The sequence below is a fragment of the Amblyraja radiata genome, chromosome 26 (assembly GCF_010909765.2).
Source record: "Amblyraja radiata isolate CabotCenter1 chromosome 26, sAmbRad1.1.pri, whole genome shotgun sequence".
NCBI classification, from domain to species: Eukaryota; Metazoa; Chordata; class Chondrichthyes; order Rajiformes; family Rajidae; genus Amblyraja; species Amblyraja radiata.
The window spans coordinates 6,538,032-6,562,506 of NC_045981.1; the positions used below are offsets into that span (position 1 = coordinate 6,538,032).

The 24,475-nt window shown below is 41.2% G+C and overlaps 1 protein-coding gene across 1 annotated transcript in view; it reads left to right on the plus strand.

The window, feature by feature from the left end:
• Positions 1–2,870: 2,870 nt before the first annotated feature.
• gas7 (growth arrest specific 7) overlaps positions 2,871–24,475 on the plus strand; it is a 353,513-nt gene continuing 331,908 nt past the window's right edge. Inside the window, exon 1 of the mRNA XM_033044096.1 lies at positions 2,871–3,427. Coding sequence (XP_032899987.1) covers positions 3,248–3,427 — 180 coding nt within the window. The 5' untranslated portion in view covers positions 2,871–3,247. The remainder of the gene's footprint in view (positions 3,428–24,475) is intronic.

Consider the following 24,475-nt stretch of genomic DNA (forward strand, 5'->3'; position numbering starts at 1 on the left):
GCCATTTAATCATGGCTGATCTATCTCTCACCTAACCCCATTCACCTGCATTCACCCCATAACCTCTGACACTCGTATTAAGCAATCCTGCACCCCTCTTTGCTTTCTGCCATTCAGCTAACCTTCTATTCATGCTAGTATCTTCCCTCTAATACCATGGGCTCCCTTGTTTAGCAGACCTCACACGTGGCACCTTAAAATTACTGAATAAATCAGTTAAATAGGTTGATCTATAAATAGGTTCCAGCAGTTGTTTCTTTTCATTAACTTCATTGAGGGAACCTTGTTTCAGGTTAAATGGTCCAGTGGGAAATTTATAGAACCTAGAATTTTATTCAGTATTAACATTGCAATTTTTTCCCCTGAGCCAGCCTATCTATCAGATGCTTCTTATGATCTGTGAGACCCAGACTTTTTACAAAAATCATTGAATCAAGGAGAAAACCTGTATTTAAATACTGCCTCTCACAGCCTCAGGGTGACTCTGAATACGATGCAGGAGGCTTGCATTTAAGGTATTGCTGTCTCCTGGGTGATATGTCAAAAATGAGCACCATCTGAATGCCAAAGATTCTATTGCCCTTTTACATTTTTGCTGCAGGCCTTACTAAATTTACAGTGCATGGTCATTAACTTCAGAAATATGGAAAAAATATTCTTTAAATAGCATTATTTTTCTCTTCTAATGCATATTGAAAAGATGTAGGGTTGGAAGGTTTGATGATAAACACATGTATATATTTCAATTGAAATTTGATATTACCAGGAGATAAACAGTTACTGCTCGTCATTACAGAAGGTTTCATGTGGTAAAAGGCAGAATAACCCACAGAAGCAAGTGAGAATGGTTGAAATCGTAACAGAATAGGGGTTTGTTAGGGGTATATATCCAGCAAGAAAAACTACGCAAGCTGGAGCTTTTTATTATGGAATAAAGGATAGAAGATGCCCAATATACAAATATTTCAAATCACAATTTGATTCAATACGATAGATCTGAAAGGAAAGAGATGAATGCAGGAAAAGATGGCATAAATCGCAATCAGACATTTAAAATATTTACTGGTTCTGTACTTTCACAGCCTGGAAGGAGTGTGTGTCTTGCAGGAATGTGTGGAATAGCCGTACTAAAAACAGTGATGTGTTTAAGATAAAAAATGATCCATCTATGAGGAAGAAGATGTAAAACACTAATTGGAATAGGAGCTTTGAGTGTAGAATGAATCCCAGCCTAATGGAGAAAATGGCCTATTTCTGTGCTGCAAATTCCGTCATTTTAAATCCAGTGATGGTACCATCAGCAGCTTCCTGTCTGGAATAGCTTGACAATTGATCCCGCAGGAAATCAGTTGGCCTGCAGTGTTACAGCTGATCAGGAAAAAAATAACACAGCATAAGAGGAAACTTGATAAACGAGTGTAGGAATATGGAGGTAGACAAAAATGCTGGAGAAACTCAGCGGGTGCAGCAGCATCTATGGAGCGAAGGAGATAGGCAACGTTTCGGGCCGGAACCCTTCTTCAGACTGTAGGAATATGGAGGCTCTGCTGATAGGGTTAAATGAAGTTGAGTTGCAGGAGGCTGAAATGGCACACACACAGTAATCCAGCAGGGTGGAATGGCTTGGATCTGTACTGAACTTATGTCATTCACTGCTCAAAGAAAATGAACTTCTGTTTTTGGTGGATGGTTATTCAATCAACACCCAGCAAAAAGAGATTATCTCGTTGCTTATGTGGAATTATGATATGTGCAAATTAATGATTAAATTATGATTGAAAAATATCAGTAACAATACTTAACTTCTATTTCTCGTTTTTATTTTTGTTTCCAATAACCAACATCTTTGCTTTACATACTCTCTTGTGCTGCTGCAAGTGAGAATGTCATTGTTCTATCTGGGACATATGACAATAAAACACTATTGACTCCCCTTGAATCTTGAAAATGTAAACCTTTGGGCTCAGGACCCCGAGACTGGGGAATGTTTGCACATTCAGACATGCAAACTAGATAGTAATGGCCAAAGATCTATTCAGTAGAATTAAATCTGATTTTAAGAGGCAAAAGGAGAAAGAATATGAAAGTCAACAATTGACCACGATTCTTTTGATCGCCAATTCAGTCATGATGCTGTGGATGATCAATGTTATTGTATTTGTAACTTCGAACAGTACAGAACCCCCCCAAAAGGATAAATTAAGGAAAAGCAAATTTCCTGACATCCAGAATAAGGGTCATTAGAAGTCAAGAGGAAAGGCGCTAAATTTAGAATGCCATCCTCCTGGCAAAATCCCGAATCCCCTCGCGTTTAAAGCAGAGATGTTGCTTACAGTTTGAGGACAGGAGGGGCGCCGACTGCATTTCACCGAGCTGCACGGGAAAAACGCACCACGCATAATATTGGCAGGGGAGTGGGAAACTGGTGGACACGCGGGGAGCCAAAGAGGAGTCTGTCTGTCCTATCATTAAAACGAAGCTCCTGCACAAACGCTTCACGCGTGGGGTCACAGATAAGTGAACACATCTCCACATGAGCAGCGGGCAGAAGCCACGCATCTCACTCACTGAAGACATCATTAAAGTGAACAGGACTGGGATTGTGTAGGATAATGGGACGGATTGGATAAATAATTTACCACTTTTTCAACAAAAGTTACAACCATTCCAGCCGAGCCCCGAATGTGATTATTAAGGAAACTAAAATTATTAAAGATGAAATTAATATTTATCAAAATAAAATTCAGGGAAAGCCAATAAAACCCTAAGATGTGAAAGACACGGCAGTGCGACTGCTATTTGTGCTCAATGTGATTGGTAATGTTGCTTTGTTTACATAAAGCGAACGCACGCCGCGATCCCCCAACGCACAGGAATTAATCACAGCAGCTGAGTCTGAGCCATCGCTCCGTTTCCTTCCCCTCAAAGCGCCACCATTCAGAACTGCAGCGGCCCGCAGTGCACGCTAGCCGGGCGCTGGATCTGACCGAGAGGATACCGGAGCGGCGGCGCTCTCCCTCTATCCCTCTATCGCCCGCCCCGAGTCTTGCCCGTCCCGTTTCGTCATGAACCAAGCACTGAGTCACAGATGGAACAAACAATGAGGGAGTCCCGTCTCTAGCATCGGATCCACCCCGGGAGGAGGAGGAGGAGAAGGAAGGAAGGAAACGACCCTGCTCCCACCGTTCTTCACTTCAGCTTTTCACTGGTGACAAAAATAAGGGGGAGAAAAGTCGAGGGTGTTGCCATGGCCGGAGTTCTGTGCAAAACTTTGTACGCGTTTTCCGGAGACCAACACCAGCACGGGCTGAAGTTCGAGGCTGGGGAGATTATCAAGGTGTTACAGGTGCTGAACGGCGGATGGTGGGAAGGTGAGAAGGACGGTGTCAGGGGATGGTTCCCTGCTAGTTACGTGGAGATTCTAGAGGTAAGCCAGGCAGAAATGCCCCCACACTCTCCCCCTCTACTCTCCTCACTCCTCACTTGTGAATCGCTGCAGGACGGGGCAGGACCCGTGACTCAAGTTGCAGGCTGGCCAGATGTGGTCACGGGGGATTTGAGCGCTGTTTTAATTTAATTGTGAGACTTGAGAGAGCTGGGTTGTGCTCGTATGCCTTGCGATAGACACAGCAACATGAGCACGGCTCTGATGATGCAAAGATACGGAGTAAACATCGGTTCAACGGTCCGGAAATTCTGACATTATTGTGGGGATCTTGGGCAATTATTGGAGAATCGTTTATTTAAAGTTTGCACAGTGAGCCCATTGCAAAGGAAGTTGTCACAGTTTGAAGGTGGAGTTGGGAATGAAGATGATTTACTGATTCCCTCCCTGCCTCTTCTGGAATTGTTGTGTGGCAGTGTTGGTTGTGGGGGAATCTGGCCAGTTCCTGCCTCCGCCGCCCGCTTGTCACATTCCGCTAGAGGGCAACGCGCGTAAACAGAAATGTGGAGCAACTGCGAAGATGCCAACATCTTGGTGTCCAGCCCACACCCAGCGGCATGTTTGTCCCAGTCCTCGCTGTCCACGCCGGGGCTCGGCCTGGGCTCAAGGTGTCAATGAGGGGGGCAGAGGACTTCTCAACACTTTGATTAATTTTCACTCGGGAAAGAAAGTCTAGAAATATACATTACCCCTGTATGTAGATTTAATGTTACATAGACATAGAAAATAGGTGGAGTAGGCCATTCGGCCCTTCGAGCCTGCACCGCCATTCGATATGATCATGGCTGATCATCCAACTCAGTATCCCATCCCTGCCTTCTCTCCATACCCCCTGATCCCTTTAGCCACAAGGGTCACATCTAACTCCCTCTTAAATATAGCCAATGAACTGGCCTCAACTACCTTCTGTGGCGGATAATTCCACAGATTCACCACTCTGTGTAAAAAATGATTTTCTCATCTCTGTCATAAAAGACTTCCCTCTTATCCTTAAACTGTGACCCCTAGTTCTGGACTTCCCCAACATCGGGAATATTCTTAATGTTGACATTTTGGGTTAGTTCCCGAGGGTTTAGATAATTTTTTAGATGCACACAAATTTATGTATACGCACACACACATATTTATGCACACACACACATTTATGTATGTACATGTGTGTGTGTTAATGTTAGCAAAACCCTAATATCCATATAGCTGTAGTTCTTGATTTTATGAATTCGCACAGCAGTTCATCAAAATGCAAAACATAGATTGGTTTTGAAAACTAAAATAAGGTTAACCATTCAATGAAAACTACGATCAGATTGAAATAATTCTCATTTAATATAAGTTAAAATGTCTCTTCTGTTCCAAAATGTTATCCTGAAAATACCAAGTATGCAGCAGCCGCTTAACCTGGATCATCCGACCAGTTGCATTTCTGGATTTGAAGGATTTTTTAACCAGGAGATCATTAATTAAGGGCGTGAGATGCATGCTTAGCGTTAGCTTTTCTAATTAAAACTCGATTAACCTATATCAGTAATTAACCTTTGCCTGCTTGACCATCCCTGGTTATCCTAGAGGTTTTATCGCATGATCTTCCCCATCCAGGTCTGACTTCTCTTTTCTTATCTTAGTTTCTTTCCAATTAGAATGGACATCCTCATCGTCAATTTTAAATATATAGATTTAAGGTGGATATTTGTCTTAGGCCACTAGCAGTAAGGAGCGCAGAAGAGTGTTCAAATATTTGGGTCACCAACCAACCCAATGCATTATGTTCCAGTTGAGATTAAGGTCCAAGCCTGCAGCAGCAGCAACATACTGGGCCGTTGGTCACTTTCAGACCCCGCTGGGCTGGGGTGTGTGAGGGGAAGGTTGGGAAGAGGAAGGTATTCGCAGCAGAATAATTGGGATTGGGGGGATGAGGAGGAAGGGACCACCATTCTGCATCAGGGATTGGTGGAAGGGCTTGCATTTCATGTCAGCAGTTGTGAGGTGAGGTGGGGTGGGGGAGAGGATAGACATTCTCCATCAGCAATTGGGGAATGACTGGCATTCTGTATTGGATTTGGGGGAAGGACTGGGGAAGACAGGGATTGTTGGAAGAATTAGCATACTACTTCTGGGAAGTGGGGGTGAGAGAGGACTGGTGTTCCATATCAAGGATTGGGGGAAGGAACAATAATCTACATTGGGAACTGGGAGAAAAGGTTTATCACTATGCCTCGGGTGCTGTGTGTAGAGTTTGTAATCTAGGTCAGGAATTGGGGTGGGTCATAGGGAAAATTCTCATTCATGGTGGAGGAATATTAATATCTCTGAATTGTTATGTTAGAATTACAGTGAGGGATTCAGATTAAGGAACTGTGCAGCTTCCAGACATCAGTGGTTACTGCTGCAGTGTGGAATATCTTTGCACTACTCTGTCTGAAGAGCTTGCCAAGCATTCAGGTATATATTCTACTTATCATGAAGGTCTTCGTGTTCCGTGCAAGTAAGGCCAACAACCATGTATTTCCACAGTGGTGCGAAATGATCGCTGAATGTAGAATGAGCCCATCCATATTGGTAACACAAAAATTATGTTGAGGTTGCAAAGATGACTCATAGTAGGAAATACTTGGCCGTATATTCAAGTAGCACAAGATGTCTTGAATATGGTTGTTATGGTGTTTTGATTCTATAATAAGATTAAAAATGCTACACAGTTGAATTTCCTGCAAACTGCTGACTGGCAGTGTTGCTTCTCTCTCAATATTCTGTTTGGTTTATTTTGGATTGATACAGCTAACAGAATACATCAAATCCTCAATGGCATCTCTGTCTTTGACAAGACCTAGATCTTATTTAAACTGATTATGCACTCAGCATTCTTGTGACTATTACTTTTACACCATAATATTTGCTTCAGAAAATATTGGAAGAAACAATCTTTAATTCAAGCTACTCTCATGGAGTTCCCTACACATGTGTTACTACCACTAAATCTGCACACATGCTTCCCATAAATTAGTAGGTAGATGATGAATTAAAACCATTTCTTAGTCCAATTTGTCATTTTGGATTTCATATAAACATGGATGGAGGATTTGTTAGTTGTTAGAAAATGAAATGTTGGGATAAATGGATCGTTTTCAGATTGGTGAGATATAACCAGTCAGATACCAAATAAATCAATGCTGGGGCCCCAACCATTGGAATATATTGTAATAACATGGGTGAAGAAAGCCAAGTGTATCTTCAGCTTGTATGGCTGCAATACAAGAAAAAACCAAGTTTGTAATAGACCAGTAAATGGATTCAGATGGGTTAAGCAAGTGTGTAACACATTGCCTGATAATGTGTAATGTGGGGAAGTTCAAGGTTATCCAGGTTGGTAGGAAGAATAGAAAAATAGAATGTTATTTAAACCGAGAGAGACTATAAAAATGCACTGGGCAGATGTGGGTGTTGGCATTGGTACTGCAAATGACTAAGACGATAAGTATATTGACCTATATTGCAAAAGGGATGAGTTTAAGAAATGCTGCTTTAATTATTCAGATATTGGTGAGATCAGGGTATATTCTTTGTGGGGGGGGGGGGGGGGGGGGGGAGGGGGGATGTTCTTCTAGAGAGTTCAGAGAATGTTAATTGGCCTGATTGTTGGGATGAATAGATTGTCATATGAGGAAAACCTTATCAAGGTGGATTTGAACTCATTGAAATCTAGAAGAATGAAATGTGATTTTACTGAAACATGCCTGATTCTGATGGGACGATGTGGTTTTTTTGATGAGTAGATTTCTCCCTGCATGGAGGAATCTAAAACCCATGGCTTGGTTTTAGAATAAACACACCATTTTTGGTGGAGATAAGGTGCAATTTATCCTTTCAGGGAGTGGCACAGAGTGCAGTGGAGGATGAATTGTTTAATATATTCAAGGCAGGGATAAAACAGTTGGATCTATAGGAGAGAGTAACCAGATTAAAGAATGAAACTGAAGCCAAGATCAGATCATCCAAGATGGAGCATTGAACAGAGCACAGGAACAGACCCATCAGCTCAAAATATTCCAACTGAGTTTGATGCCACATTAAACTAATCTTTGTCTACACGTGATCTATAGCCCTCCATTCATGTGCCTATCTAAAAGCCTCTTAAATCCCACTATTGCTCCAGACGCCAACACCACCCCAGGCAGTATGTTCTGGGCATCCACCACTCTGTAAAAAATATTTTCCCCGCACATCTCTTTTACAATTTTACCCTCTAAGTTAAAGCTATACCATCTAACCTTTGACCTCATCCTGGAAAAAAATAATTCCTCTAATGGGGTGAGAAGAACTGCACAAAATACTGGACATGCAACCTAACCAAAGTCCTATAAAGCTGAAACATAACTTCCAGACTCCTACTATATATGCAATACATTCATTTTGACCTCTCAGAGTGCAGAACCTCATGTTTACTGGGATTACACTCCACATTCCATTTCTCCGCCCATTTCTGTAGCTGATCTACATGTCGCTGTACACCTTGACAGCAACACTGACTGTCTTGACTGTCTGCAACACCACCATTTTGGTGTCATCTGCAAAGTTACAAACCAAAACTACTATCACAAACATCAGAGGTCCCAGATTGGATCCCTGTGGAGATCTATTGATAATGGACCTTCAGCTTGAATATTGTCCTTCCACCACAACCCACTGTCTTCTATGAGTGAGCCAGTACTGAATCCATATACCCTAGTCTCCATGAATCCCGTGCATCTTCAGTATACCAGAATATGTTTCCAGAAGCTCTAATGTTCTTATTTAATGGCACAGAAGGTCGAGAGCTTCAGCAATCTGCTGTTATTTCTAATTTCTTTTCACATGAAATAATACTATCATTTTCCTCCTGTCCTGAACATATTTAATAAAGGTTTTTGGCTTATTATGACACAGCAGTGATGTACCAACAGTATATTGCTTCTGCCCCATAATAGTAACCTACATGTAGTCACCTATTAATACATAACCACAGTAACACAATGTGGATAGCAAGACAGCTTTTTACAAGGATCACGTAATCCATCCAATTATAGATTTTGCTTCGACTTCTGCGGAAAAAATGCGTTTAAATATTCTCTAAACACAGAGGCAATTAAAGTTGAACTCCAAAATATTAATATATTTTGACATCATCATTTGATTCTGATCTTATTTACTCCAGACACTGTTCTCCTAATATAAAACTTGCTGCTGATGGTATGTTGGCAAACATGTTGCTTTATAGTGATATCTTCAATTGTGTAAAGAGCAGTATTACTTGTTTATTCTTTATATTATTTCATTGTATGAAATACCAAATGATTGAATTGATTTTTATACATAAGTGCTTTGAAGCACACGAGTATTTGTTATGCTTGCCATGAGTACTAAATGCATTAGTTCAGCAACAATGCCATCGTTTTCTGCAATTAACAGAGAAGGTTTATGTAGGTCATCCTCCACCGTAACTCATGGAAAACTGTGACAAGCCACAACTCAGCTGATCCATCCTACTTTCAACTGTTAAAGCAACACTGAATCATTTCCACATTACACACCATTCTCTTCTCAGAAGCATTTTGATCATCTGTATCTATTGGTTTCTGTACTGTTTTGTTTATTAGCAGTGTACCTTCTCTTTGGAGAAAGTCCTCTACATTCATGGATAAGTGGAAGGTGTTTGTACTCTAATTTTAATATAGGATAGAAGCTGAGCAGCAGCTACAGCCTGGTCTTGTATACTCCACGGAAACAGGCCCTTCACTGTAACTCATCCATGTTGACCCACATGCTGACCTCAAAGAGTGTCATTAGCCCATGTTTGACCCATATCCCTCTGACAGGACAAGGATGGCATGGAGGTGTAGGGTGATTGGAGACCAGACCAAGCAGCACACCATTCTGTGTGCCCACACATGCATGTGAACATGTGCACAGGTAACCAGCCAAACGTTAGCTGAAGTGTTCAAGAAGGAACTGCAGATGCTGGAAGATCGAAGGTACACAAAAATGCTGGAGAAACTCAGCGGGTGCAGCAGCATCTATGGAGCGAAGGAAATAGGTGACGTTTCTGGCCAAAACCCTTCTTCAGACTGATCGTTAGCTGAATGTGTGCACTTACATTATATTCACACTCGGATAGATACAAGCATACATGCTCTTTTCATTCATCACCTCCCCAGTCCCCTCGCATGCCAACCCTCATGTCCTCTCTTCCTCTCACCCCCTTTGCTATTCAGCTCTCACTCATTCCCTCACTAGTTTCCCCACACACACACAGTTACTTCCTGACCCTCTAGCCACTGGTATCTGGCTTTCACGTGTGATGAGGCCATGCTCTAATTGCCCTCTACCATCTGCACCATTGCCTTATCCTGACTTGATGTCTTCTGACCCTCCACTTTCCCCACCCTCCTGGATTTCAACAGCAATACAGCTCAATACCTACAATCTAGTCAGGGATAGCAGCCTATTGCTTAAGCACCTGTTCATTTCAAATCAGTTATTTAGCTCAAACATATTTAAATGGGTCGGGGCCTAATTTATTGTTGTTCTGCCACTCAGATATGTATTATTGTCATCCAATGAAACACATTTCCATACTGTGTATCAACTTCTTGATAAGAACTCTTTCTAACCTCAGAGACAAGATAACATGAATCATAATCTAATCAGTGCTGAAATATTGTTATGCATCATTAGATTCTTGACTCACCTCAAATCACAATCACTTATCCTGAAATAAAAGAACCACCAAGTTTCAGTACATCACTGGTGTATGTATTAATGACGTTGTGTGATCAGTATATGGAAGTTAAGTGGTGTTTATTGTCATTGCAAAGGTATGGTGAGGAACAGGTACAATGAATGTGTTGCAGCAGCATCACAGACACACGTAGACGCTGGCGACAAACAAAACATAAATTATACTTAAATTGTACTGTACAAGACGATGAAAGACAAAAGACGACAAAAACAAGAACAAACATTAGTGCAAACACTTAGTAAAACAGGTCCATGCTAGTACAAAACGTGGTCCACAATGTTCCGTTGCTGCGATAGGATTAGGACTGTGCTGAAGACACAAGGAACTTTGATGAACGATGTCTGGGGCAGCACCTCGTAAAACACCAATTGCTGGAGGATCTCACCAGGTCAGGCAGCTTTTATGGAGGAAATGGACAGACAAGGTTTTGAGTCGAGACTTTTCATTTGACTGAAGAAGGGTTCCCAAACAAAAGATCCATTTCATCCATCCTTCCACAGATGCTGCCTGACCCATTTGAGCTCCTCCAGCACTTTATTTTGTTTGGGATTGTGTTGGTCAGTTGAAGAAGCTATGTTTGTAGGAAATAAACTGTTTACTGTGAACCTGGTGGTGTGGACTTAATGCTTCGGGATCTCCTGCCTGGCATGGGCTCATGACGGACCTGAACAGCCCAATGTAGAGTATAGAGTGTAACCAAGGGCTGGGAGAGGACATTATTGGTTTGATTATCCTTCCAGTGCATCTGGAGAATATTACAAAGATGGGTTGGTGGTATTTTTCCAATGCTTTCTGATGTCTTCTGTAGATGATCCAGGTTTCAGAAGCTTATGGGAGTGAAGAGGTCATTGCTGCCCAGCCCTGAGGTCTTGGACTTCAAATAGCCTTTTCCTATACCTATCAAAGTCTGTGCCAAACATTGAAGGTGGTAATTTGTGTCTTCCTTCAACTTGCAGTGGAAGAACATCCACTGTGTCCTAAGCCCCCTGCTGTTTAGTCTGCTTACACATGATTGTACTGCTAGACTCAACAACAACTATATCAACAAGTTCGCTGATGACACAACAGTGGTGGGTCTCATCAGCGACAATAATGAGTCGGCGTACAGGGTGGAGGTGGAGCTGCTCACAGGATGGTGCAGATCCCACAACCTCACTCTTAATGTGGAAAAAACTAAGGAGATGGTGGTCGACTTCAGGAGGGCGGGAAACCAACACCACACACCGCTGTATATTGATGGAGCTGCTGTGGAGAGGGTCAGCAGTGTGAAGTTCCAAGGACTCCGCTGTTGGATGACCTGACCTCTATGACCAACACCACAGCAGTGGTCAAAAGAGCCCAACAGCGACTCCACCCTCTCCGGAGACTAAGGAAAGCAGGTCTCCCCACTGCCCATCTAAGAACCTTCTACAGGGGCACAATTGAAAGCATAATAACCTACGGCATCACTTCCTGGTTTGGGAACTGCAAGGCTTACGAACAATATCAACTAAACAGGATAGTGAAGACCGCCAGCAGGATTATTGGTGCCCCACTCCCTTTCCTGCTGGAGATATACAAGAAGAGGAGCATCAGTAGAGCCATATCCATCATCCAGGACCCCTACCACCCATCACATCACATCTTCTCCATTCTGCCATCTGGGAAGAGGTACAGGAGCATCAGCTGCAAAACCAGCAGGATGCTCCTCAGCTTCCCACAGGCAATAAGACTGATTAACGGACTTTGTCCCCTCCCAAAATATCGCTCACCAACACATCCAACCCCGCCCATACTTTGACAGTTAGGCACCTGTCAAAGTAAGGCCACTGTAAAGCCACTGTCGATCAGAATGTCTGTTTTTATCATATTGTTAATTTTAGGCCTACTTTCTGTTGTAAACATGGTAATTTTAATTTGTTTTTAAAGCTCTATGTATTTATCCTTTTTTTATTTATACACTGAATGGAAACCGATCGAGCAACGTTTTTTCGTTTCCTCTCTGTATGTGAGTACTCAGTGAAAATGATATTAAAGAAATACTGAATACTGAATCCTCTCCATATCTACACAGTGAAGCCCTCCTTTTATAAACAAAAATGTATGTTTCAGTGTGGTCTCTTCTCTGTCTTGTTATCTGTTGAGAGTTGAAGCCTGGCCTATTTCCCTTCTGTTCAGATGACAGGCCTACATCCAGAAAGCAATGTTGTGATCCGTCACTGCATTGAACCACTTTATCATGCATTATGCTAGGAAGAAATCCATCCTTTTTTAAGGCATTTTTAGGCAATCCTTTTTAGATCTGCAGTTAGTTAGCTTATCTTGGGAAATGTTGATGCCGATGTTGATGCTTTTGAGCTTACCGGGCAGAAACAAACCAGGTTAACCAGCTTTTACCAACAGCTGGTGAGTTCTGCTGTAAAATACGTTCCCATTTGTGAATGATGGAATGGGATGTGTTATTTTGTGCTGCACATCAGAATGGAGAGTTGGAGCTCACTGTTAGAGTTCAGAGCCAACCATGTAAGATACTGGGAGTTTGAATTATCTGTAAGCATGTGTCAAATCATAAGGGATGACCAATAGAATATAAATTATTATGTTTTGGAAAAATAATAAGCAAAAACTAACGTGTACAAGATAATGCTCAAAATGGATATGAATGCTTTAATTCGTTCATTCATTTGCAAGATTTGGTGATTGTCTAAATGGTTTATAATGTAAGAGCAATGGTGGCGGTGAGAAATGTTCTGGCCATTTATGCAGTGGGTTGATAAAATGAATGTTTAAGATTGCACTCATGAGACACATAAGTATTGGAAGCTTCCTCCAATGTTTCCAATCAAATTAATTTACTCCTTCCTTCTAACATAATTCTTGTTAAAAGAACATCTTTGAATAACTGGCTGCTTATTCTGACATTACCAGTAATTGGGCTATTGGGGACATCACTGTTGCCAATGGCACGTGCAACTGTCAGAGAAGAATAGGATGGGAACATGGATGTGGATCTAGATGAGGTAAAACCTTTTGAATCGAAATGGAATGTTAGAAAATATGTCCTGCGAAAAAAAAGCTTAAAAGTGCTTAGTAATCATTACACCTATGACCTTCAGTCATTTATAGATCATTGCCAAGTCAGGCCGCTCGAATCTGCTCTCGGACATGGAGTTTCCTGTTTGACTCAGAAGTGACACTTGAAACAAAAACAGTGGACCACAGGGAAATGAAGTTCCTGGGCTTAATGCCAAAATGTAGAGGGTTAACGGTTCAATACGTTAGATAGTTCCGGAAGTACCAGTAAGGCAATCCGACAAAAAGTGCAATTGCATGGGAAGTTTGTTATTTTATTTTTCCACTCTCTATCTACACATGCTGTAAAATAAAGCTGTGCAATAATTTGTGCCTGGATTTCCTCCACCCTAATATTATGGAGATTGAAAAATATATATCCAAAGGGCATGATTATCTCTTTCATGTGTCACATGATTCAATAATTAGGTAGTTATTTTCATTCATATAAGTAATAAAAGACACGTACTTCTAACGGGAGCAACTCTTGTCCATGAGAAATGTAGGTACCTCTGCAGACCTGAATTTATAATGCCTGTTTTACCAGGTTTTTTTTGCATTTATTTACAAATACAAAATTAATTGATGTAGATTTACATCATATAACTTGCATTTCTTTTCAATGTGTCATTTAAGCAGTGAATGATTTGGATGTAGTCTCAGATGAAAGTATTTTGCCGGTGTTCACTGGTTTTGATTGATTTTTTTTCCCCATAAAATGCTGAAAATATACAGTTGTATATTAAGATTATATTATGGAGCAGTGTGCCTAGAGAAGTAAATGTACTGGGAGGTATGCCTGATATATTGTTGTAGCAAACACCACCGTTATAAAGTATGTTCTGTTATGAGCTCTGGCCCAGTTGTTTTCCTTTGGAGATCTGCAATGTTGAGAAGAGCACGGAGATTGCAGACGCTGATGTTTGGATTGTGACTGGTGGAGGGGGTCTGATGAAATAGCAATGATGGGGGGCAGTGGATGTGGAAAATACATTGGTGAACGTGCGGGGCGTGGGTGGACAAATGGTATCATCAAATTTCTGGGGGAGGAAAGAGAACAGATTGATATATGAGAAAAGGAAAAAGATGTTGTTGTCAGAGTCAGAGCTGAAGATGAATGAGAGATTTATGAGTCCATTGCTCCCATAAATTACTGATATGCTCCCTTAAAAAGAGATGATACTACACCGTGTGGATGCTGGCTCGCCTGTGCTGAATATCAAACACCATTTACACAAATCCTATAATTATCCAATTTTAATCTTCTCACATTCCCATGAACTTCTCCAGATTCTACCGCTCACCTACTTACTGGAGGCAAATTGCAGTGGTCAATTAACCTAACAACCTTTGGCATGTGGGAAGAAACTGGAGTATCTACAGGAAACCCACATGGGTGTTGGGGAGAACATGCAAACTCCACACAAACAGCATTGGAGATCAGGATGACTAATGTCAGTCTAATACAGTGTAGCCACCGTCTGGCAAGTGAAGCTGCAAACAATCAAGGTCGAATTGAAACCAAGCATGATGATCCTAGTAGGGAGAAGGAGAGCAGATGCATTTGTTACTTCAAAACAACAGGAGAAAAGCAGAAAGTGCCAGTGGCTACGAAAGTTGGATAGGGAGCCAAGAAGCAAGGCAACATGAAAATAGGGGCAAAAGACTCGGCTTGTACATGCTAGAATTTAGAAGATTGAGGGGGGATCTTATAGAAACTTACAAAATTCTTAAGGGGTTGGACAGGCTAGATGCAGGAAGATTATTCCCGATGTTGGGGAAGTCCAGAACAAGGGGTCACAGTTTAAGGATAAGAGGGAAGTCTTTTAGGACCGAGATGAGAAAATCCTTTTTTACACAGAGAGTGGTGAATCTGTGGAATTCTCTGCCACAGAAGGTAGTTGAGGCCAGTTCATTGGCTATATTTAAGAGGGAGTTAGATGTGACCCTTGTGGCTAAAGGGATCAGGGGGTATGGAGAGAAGGCAGGTATGGGATATTGATTTGGATGATCAGCCATGATCATATTGAATGGCGGTGCAGGCTCGAAGAGCCGAATGGCCTACTCCTGCACCTATTTTCTATGTTTCTATGGAGAGCTTTAAGAAGAAACCAAAGTAGAGATTGTTACAGGTAGACAAAAATGCTGGAGAAACTCAGCGGGTGAGGCAGCAGATATGGAGCGAAGGATCTGCAGCATCTGCAACCTGTAACAATCTCTACTTTGGTTTCTTCTTAAAGCTCTCCAACTTTTGCCCCTAGCATCTGAGACAACTTTTACTTCTGCAGCCAATATAGTCAAATTGACATTTTCTGTTGTACACTAGTGCGACACTAATTTGATCAAGTTTTTTGTGCAGTACCTAAGGTGATCGATGAGGGTATGGAGGTGGATGTTGTCTGTAAGAATTTTAGTAAGGAATTTCATAAAGTCCCCCATAGTAGGCTGAACCAGAAGATTAAGATGCCTGGGATTAACGGTGACTTGGTGATCTGAATTCAGAACTGGCTGACAGAGGGCTATGGTGGAAGGACTGTGCTGGGACCTTTGCTGTTCATTATATATAAATGAATTAAACGCAGATGGGTTAGTTAGTAAGTTTGAGGGTGACACCTAGTTTTCTGGTTTGTGATGCCAAAGATTATTTGATAATCGGATGATAAAAATTGGTGAACTAGTTTGGAATCTCCTTGGTACTGCCGCAAGGATGTTTTTGTGGAAGTGCTTTGTATTTTATAGACTTCATACAGTAACTGAGTAACATTCATGAGTATTGAGTCATGGTCTGTGCCTGCAGTGATCTTCCCTGTTGCCCAGTCTATGCCACGTTCCATATCAAAGCCTTTCATGAAAATAATTTAGAACTAAAATTCCCTGAACTGTTTGAGCTCGAACCATTCACTTGATGCTATGTTCTTATGAACACCTCCAAGCACGTGGCATTCTCTTCGCAAGTCCTGGGCATAAGATGAAACTAGGGAGAACCTTCATAGTTACAAACTGCCACTAAAACTGTACACAACTGGTTGAGTTATTCTGAAGCAAAAAGGCATGGTCCTAATGTTTAAAACACAGGAAACAATATGATGCTGACCAGCTAATATATTTCCAGTGATGCTGATTGAGGGATCAGTATTGGATCAAGGAGAAATGGTGCTTTGCTTTGACCACATAATTTTTTAATGACTCAAAGTGCTGGAGTAACTCAGAGGGTCAGGCAGTATCTCTGATGTTGAGCCTGAAGGAAGGTCCCGACCTGAAACGTCATCTATCCATTTCCCCAGACATTCTATCTGATCCACTTACTCCAATACTCTGTGTCTTTTTTTGTAAACAAGCATCTGCAGTTCCTTGTGTGTACAGAATCTTTTCATCTATGCTTTACTAGATGCTCCTTTGATAATGCAGAGCACATGTACATGTGCAAATCTCTGAAGATGATTTGCCTTTAAAACATACAATTCAGAGGAAAACTTACTCCAGCTGAGCAGCTGTGATACATGCCCATGGAACAACTCTGACACATAGGACCCTCCAGGAGATGGCTTTTGATGAATACTTTGGTAATACATTGCACCACAGCCGTAGGGAATCATTCCCAATATGATAAGACTGCTGGTTTTCTAAAATTGTCTTGTTTATATTAATACCAATGACAACTTCACTGAAATAAGTAGTTGATTTACAGAGGTGCTGAATCTGCTAAAGGCCTCAAAGCAATATTGGGATGTTTTGTTTAGTTTCATCCTGAACAGTGCACAGTGAACCTGTAATACTGTAGCAAGAGTTAAGGGACATATTTAATAATTTAGGTGAGAGGGGAAAGATTTAAAAGGAACCTGAGGGGGTAGCTTTTTCATACAGAGAGTATAGGGTGATTTCACGAAAGGTCACTGGGTCATAGGTCTTCACGCATGGAGCCGCAAAATCCAACTGGGGTACAAACGTCACTTCCAGTACATGGTATTGATCTAGAAACGCGTACTTTCAAACCTGTTTAAAAACCGCGAAAACGGTTCAATAATGACTTAGTTTTGATGAAATGCGTAGAGCAAACACGATAATTCCCGATATTTTCTATCTTTATATCTGCACGGCCAACAACTTCCGCTGTTATTTTCCCTTCAGCCCTCTCTTCTCTTTACCTTCATTTTCCTTAATCTTTAGAACTCTAAAGCAGGATAACTGTGTCTCACGGTCATCCCGACTGGCACAGTTATTTATAGCGCAAAAACTAACCGTTTTCGCGGTTTTTAACAGGTTTGAAAGTTCGCGTTTCTAGCGTCAATAACATGTACTGGAAGTGACGTTTGTACCCCAGTTGGATTATGTGGCTCCGTGCATGAAGACCTATGACCCAGTGACCTTTCGTGAAATCACCCTATATGGAACGAGCTGTCAGAGGAGGTTGTTGAGGCAGGTACTGTAACCACATTTAAAAGACATTTGAACAGGTACATGGATAGGAAAGGCTTGGAGGGCAAACCTGGGCAGGTGGGCAAGTGTGGAGGGGTTGGTTGGTGTGGGCAAGTTGAGCCGAAGTGCCTGTTTCCATGCTGGATGACTCTATGGCTGTAAGGAATGAGGATACAGATGTAGGATTGTCAACGGCAAGATTAGAACATCAGCTAGGACATATTACTCAATGCCGATGTTGATCAACAGCTAGAAGAGCTGCCAGTAAGACTTGAGGCTATGACACAGGATTATTCAATTAAGCAACAGGCACATTCTGCAACAGGAAAGGGGTAGTGATGGTGTTCCATATAAATGACATTAAATAGGCAAAACCTAAAGGATCTTTTTCAACCAAAGAAGATTTGCGCAGTGATACTTTTATTTTGCACTCCTGCTTCAGAGTTGAGACTCGATCCAAAAGCAACACCTAAAAATAAATTTGGCTTCAAATTAATCTGCTGTGTATCCTCATATTCATTCAGCCACGCATGTTGGATTTTTTAAAAATTGGCTCTGAAAATGTAAAGTTATTTTTTTTCTGCGTGGTCCTATCTCACCACACTTCACACACTCGACTTTTTCACTGATCTCGAATCTCAGAAGAAAACATCCCTGAAGGAAATCAGAGATGTCTTTTTGTCTGTGGACATGAGGAGTTGGTCAGTCAAGGAGGAAAGAACAGAAGCAAGTTACAAAGAATCAAGCGCTTTTGTATTGATTGATGCCAAACTGATGTTGCAGTATATGGGTCATATGTTGCTGGCAGCAAGCCCAAAGTAAACTGGCTGGGTTTTTTCAACCATCTGCAGAGAACATCTTGTTTATAAAACATGTGCCCAGAAATTCAATTGCATCAGACTCTTTCAGTGTTACGCAACTGAAAATTGATTTTTAGCATGACGCTGACAATATTCAGGCTGTTTCATGTTAATTTGTAAATGTTTCTGGGTGCGGGTCAGCTTAGCACCCCTGATGTGAATTCCCCATCTGGGATACCTAGGATGCCATAATTCCTTGTACAGTAATGCCCCTGTCCCACTTAGGAAACCTGAACGGAAACCTCTGGAGACTTTGCGCCCCACCCAAGGTTTCCGTGCGGTTCCCGGAGGTTTTTGTCAGTCTCCCTACCTGCTTCCACTACCTGCAACCTCCGGCAACCACTTTCACATCCTCCACACTAGGGGCAATTTACAGTAGGCAATGAATCTACAAACCTGCACATCTTTGGAATGTGGGAGGAAACCAGAGCACCCAGAGAAAACCCACGCAGTCACAGGGAGAACGTACAAACTCCACACAGGTAGCACCCATTGTCACGATCAAACCTGGGTCTCTGGTGCTTCCTACACATAAAAACACTTAATCCAGCAGGTAGGCTGTCTTCAAAAAGATTCAAAATGAGACATGGTTGGTAATCTGACAAATGACTTTATTTTGCATATTTTTTGATAATTACTTCAGGTTCTTCTTTTGCTCTTGCTCTTTCGGAAGAAATTTGCAATTTGAATTTACCAATCCTGGATCAAATGCAGGCTTCTTAAAGTGCTGGTAGACAAAAGTGCTGAAGAAACTCAGCGGGTGAGGCAGCATCTATGGTGCGAAGGAAATAGGCAACATTTTGGGCCGAAACCCTTCTTCAGATAAAGTGCTGTTTGGAACTATGCGAACTATTGAGCTTGAATTTTAAAATATCCGAAAAACCTTCCACATAATGATTCACATATTTTTCACATTTCATTCCTTCCAGTCTGGGACATTGGGGTGCTTCCTCATCCAAATGTGAATAATTTAGGATGAAGTGTGGAAAACTTGACATTCAAATATTTAAGTGAAAACTTGGTATGCTGTCTTATTTGCAAAGACTTCATGACATTAAAGAATGCCTGTAATTGCATGCATTTTTCTTGGAACCAGTTTAATTTTCATTTTGAAATGATACCTATTTTGGTTTGATTCACAATATATTAAATGAAGGGAGCTCATTTTCTCTCCAGTGCGAAGGTGCATGCATCTTGAACCAGTGCCAGAATAATGTGCTTACCACAGCAAGAACAGAGATGCCTTTGCCTTTGGCTATGTTAGGAACCAGCAAAGTATTGCAACACAGTATGACCCATTCAGCAATAAGTTTGTACCTCACAAGCGTAAAACAAAAATCCAAGGATTTTTAGATCATTTTATAATCAACCTCATAAAGCAGAGTATCTGGAAAACAAGTGTGTTTCATGGCTTCTCTATAGAAGTTCAAGACTATAACATGAACTTGACTGAAATACATCCATTGTCATCTTTATGGTCAATAGTTATGATTAATAAATGGCCAGCTGAGTAGTTGACCTGCTGCTGAGCCCTTAATGCAATCAATTTTCTTACATATCACCCTTGAAATGACCAGGTTTGCTGGTTTCATATTTACAATTTGTCATAATGAGGTTTTCATTCAAAACTCTTGTTTCAATTTCCTGTCCAACACCACATAATTGGACCATGTTATCTGATATTCCAATTCCCACTGGGAATATTCCATGGACACCCAATTTAATTAATAAGCTTTGCATTGTGTTTCTCAGTTAGAAGTTTATGATCTTGCAAAAACTTTGTCATTTCATTGTTTTGGAACAGGAACTGTATCTTGAAATTATATTTTATGATCTGATGGCACCGGTGAATTTGATGTATTTATTTTTACACCTCGGATTCACTTGTTATGATGAACCCGGAAATAGAAGGTGTCATTTTTACTTTAGCTTTTAACTTGCACAATTTATGCCTGGGAATGAAACACATGGTGTGTTCAGTTTCTAAGTGCCTGTTCTTCTCTATTCAGTTCTTCTCCTGGCTGATCAAGTCTAGAATCCAGAAATTAAGCAAAATTATGCTCTGAAGTGAAGTAATCAGCTGTTGGGGGTGTGAGAGACATGTATCTGCTGCATATGAGTCTGGTTTACACCTGGCTGCTACTGCAATGAACGACTTTGATGATTAATTTGATCGACCTAAAGGAAGATGTCTAATTATCCTTAGCATGTGTGTGTTTCTCCTCTCATGCAGTGTTTGGGATTTAGACCATAACATCCATTCATCAAAAAAAATAGACACACAGAGCAGGGGAATTCAGGACCAGAGGACATTGGTTTAAGGTGAAGGGGATAACAATTAATAGAAATCTGAGGGGTGACTTTTTCACTCAAAGGGCGGTGGGTGTATGGAACGCGCTGCAAGGAGGAGGTCGTTGAGGCAGAGTCTTTCCCAACATTTAAGAAACAATTAGACAGGTTCATGGATAGGACAGTTTTAGAGGGATATGGGCCAAATGCAGGCAGGTAGGATTAGTGGAGCTGGGACATGTTGGCCGGTGTGGGCAATTGGGCTGAAGGGTCTGTTTCCACGCGATATGACTATGACTAGAAAGACAAAGTATCTCAGAATAAATTCTTACGTCTTATGAGAGCCATAAAGTGTTTATACCAAGTGTGATATTTAGGATTGCTTATTCTGGTTTCATATTATTGGAGATTTGATCTAGTGCTATTCACTCACTGTTTGTAATTCGAAAGTAGAAGGAAAAGTAGGCTAGTCAGCTCATCATGCCTGCTCTGCCATTCAGGAAATTCAAGGGTGATCTATTATTTTGCTCAGACCTATTTTCCTGTTTTAACTTCATGCCCTTTTGATTTCCAGAAATATCTAAAAATCAATATTTCTCTGAATGGAATGTAGTCAGTGACTCACCAATTCAGGAAGAGAATGACAGAGAATCACTACATGCTGGATAAATAAGTTTCCATTTATCTCTGACCCAAGTGGCCAAACACTTAGAGACAGTATCCTCTAGGTCCAGACACTTGGTCAGGAACTTTTCATCTACCTGGCAATTCCTTTAAGAATCTTGTAATTTAACTAAAATCATCTCTCATTCTTCTAATCTCTGGAGAACATAGGCCCAGTCTACATAATTTTAGTTTAGTTTTAGTTTAGTTTAGAGATACAGAGTGAAAACAGGCCCATTGGCCCTCTGAGTCCAGTGACTCCCGCACATTAACACTATCTGACACACACTAGAGACAATTTACACTTATACCAAACCAATTAACCTACAGACCTATACGTCTTTGGACTGTGGGAGGAAGCCGAAGATCTCGGAGAAAACCTATGCAGGTCACGGGGAAGAACGCACAAACTACGTACAAACAGCACCCGTAGTCAGGTTCGAACCCGGGTATCCGGCGCGGCAAGCGCTGTAAATCAGCAACTCTACCGTTGGGCCACCGCCCACACTCCTCATTGGACAAGTCTGCCTCCAGGGATGTGATTACACTCATTTCAGTCAAATGCCCCATCGTAATGTTCCAAATGACACACTGACCTTAGTAGCTGAGATGAATTACTCTCTAAATCAAGAAATGTGATCATTATTGTACAATTAAAATTAAGTTACATGATGTTTGTCTGCAGTGAGAAACCGCAAGTGGTTTCTATTGATTCGTAATAAATCCCTCGGTGATGTAAGAAACTTCTGAATAATGTTAGAAGTTAATTATATACACGACAAAATAGAAAGTCAGACCAAATCCAATCCTAATTTAATTCACAGATTCCTCCATTGCATCCCACTGACATTATCTTTGAAATACTGTTGATGATTTTTCTTCTCAGCAGTTGGTTATATTCTTCAAAAACGTATAATGCAACCACAAAATTGTGATCCCTTGGCAGCATTGTTAGTGTTCCAAAAATACATTTCTTCCCATGTGAAGATTTGGGATTTATATTATCTACAGAAAGGGTAAAGCTATTGGCTGCCTCTGTGTGAGAAATCCTTGCACAGAAATTGTAGTTTCCTCAAACAATGCTTCAGTATTGAAGCGGGAGGCCTGGTGGCACAGTGGTAGAGTTGCTGCCTTACAGCGAATGCAGCGTCGGAGACCCGGGTTCGATCCCGACTACGGGTGCTGTCTGTATGGAATTTGTATGTTTTCCCCGTGACCTGCGTGGGTTTTCTCCGAGATCTCCGGTTTCCTCCCACACTCCAAAGATGTACAGATTTGTAGGATAATTGGCTTGGTAAATGTAAAAATTGTCCCTACTGGGTATAGGATAGTGTTAATGTTCGGGGATCGCTGGTCGGTGTGGACCCGGTGGGCCTCCATCTCTAAACTAAAGTATTAGACACAAGTTGCAAATGCTAGTCTACAAGAAAAGGCACAAAGTCTTGGAGTAACTCAACGGGTCAGGCAGCAAGTCTGTAAAACATGGATAGGTGACGTTTCAGGTCGAGACTCTTCAAAATTAAATGCTTCGATATGGCGAACTGTACATTAATTATTCTAGAATTTCAGCAAACATCATTGTTTTTGTTTTTCTTGGAGACTATTTGACTATCTCAATAGCAACAGTGGGTGTGAAATTGTCTAAACTTGCATACTGTTTACACAGTGAACTGTCTGCTGTAGTTCTCAAATTCTCAATTCACAACATTAATGTTATAGTTTTATACAGAATTCCATCTCTCTAAAGTACATCAAGGATTCCCTCTGTGATTGTCTTGATTCCTTATTATCTTAAATTGCACCAAATATAAAATTAATTCTGTACATCAGTGGTATATTATACTTTTATCTGATGTGCAGGGCACTTTAAATGCACGAGCGCAACCTTGGCCTTGTCTCCCTGTTTGTGTCAGTGAACTTAACATTCATGACATGTCTTGTATGGTGCAATGTAGTTCCTATGAAGGTTGACTAATGGTGTTAGGAGCTGCATCTACCCAATATTTATAACCACAATGAAATGCTTCATTAAACTGTATGGCACACTATTAATAGAACTATGAGTTTTCTGCTTTGCCCTTCCTATTAGATAGTACCTGGCCTTGACATAACTGATGTGTGCGGAAGTATGTATCCTGCCTCGCGTCTAATCATTTCATAATGCAGTCTCTTGGTGCTTATCCATGCATGGGCCTCATTTCATGAGATTGGGTAAGAACGGAATTTGCAGTTGAAATACGAGTGGGCGGTGTCTGGTGGGGAGGATATCGATGGTATTCTAAAGGCAATGAGGAAGGCAGCTTACCAAAGAAACATTACCTTGAAGCTGCTGTTTAATGAAGTACTAATTCAGGATCCCTGCAAAATGTGGAATTAGTCACTAAGGGACTCTAAATGGGACGGATGTTTCCTGACAGGACTGGGTTTTGCCTAATTTCATGAGCAGTGTCATTTACTATAAATTGATAAATTCTTTCAGCATAAATTCAAAATTGGATCAAGTAGATTTTTTTTTCAAGTAGCCCTAACATTCCATTTCCTACAAATGTATCAGGGGAAGTCATGTGGCTTGGTGAAAGGTGGAGACATTGCAAGATATTTTGGTTTCAAAAATGAAAAAAGGAGGTTGTTCTCAATAGAAAAACGCTGCTGTGCGTAGCTCAGAGCAAACCTACAACACTTGGGTCCACTCAGCCCATCATGTCATTCCAGTTACCTAGATACTGTACGTAGACAATAGGTGCAGGAGTAGGCCATTTGGCCCTTTGAGCCAGCACCCCCATTCAATGTGATCATGGCTGATCATCCACAATCAGTACCCCGTACGCCTTGATTCCGTAGTTGATAAAGAACTCCTCAAGTGCATCCAACCTTTCAGCTACCGAAATGAGCAGAGAAATGGCACATGGTGTTTAACCCAAGCAAGTGCGAGGTATGGCACTTTGAAGCAAAAAAGGTAAACATTAAGCCACAATTATA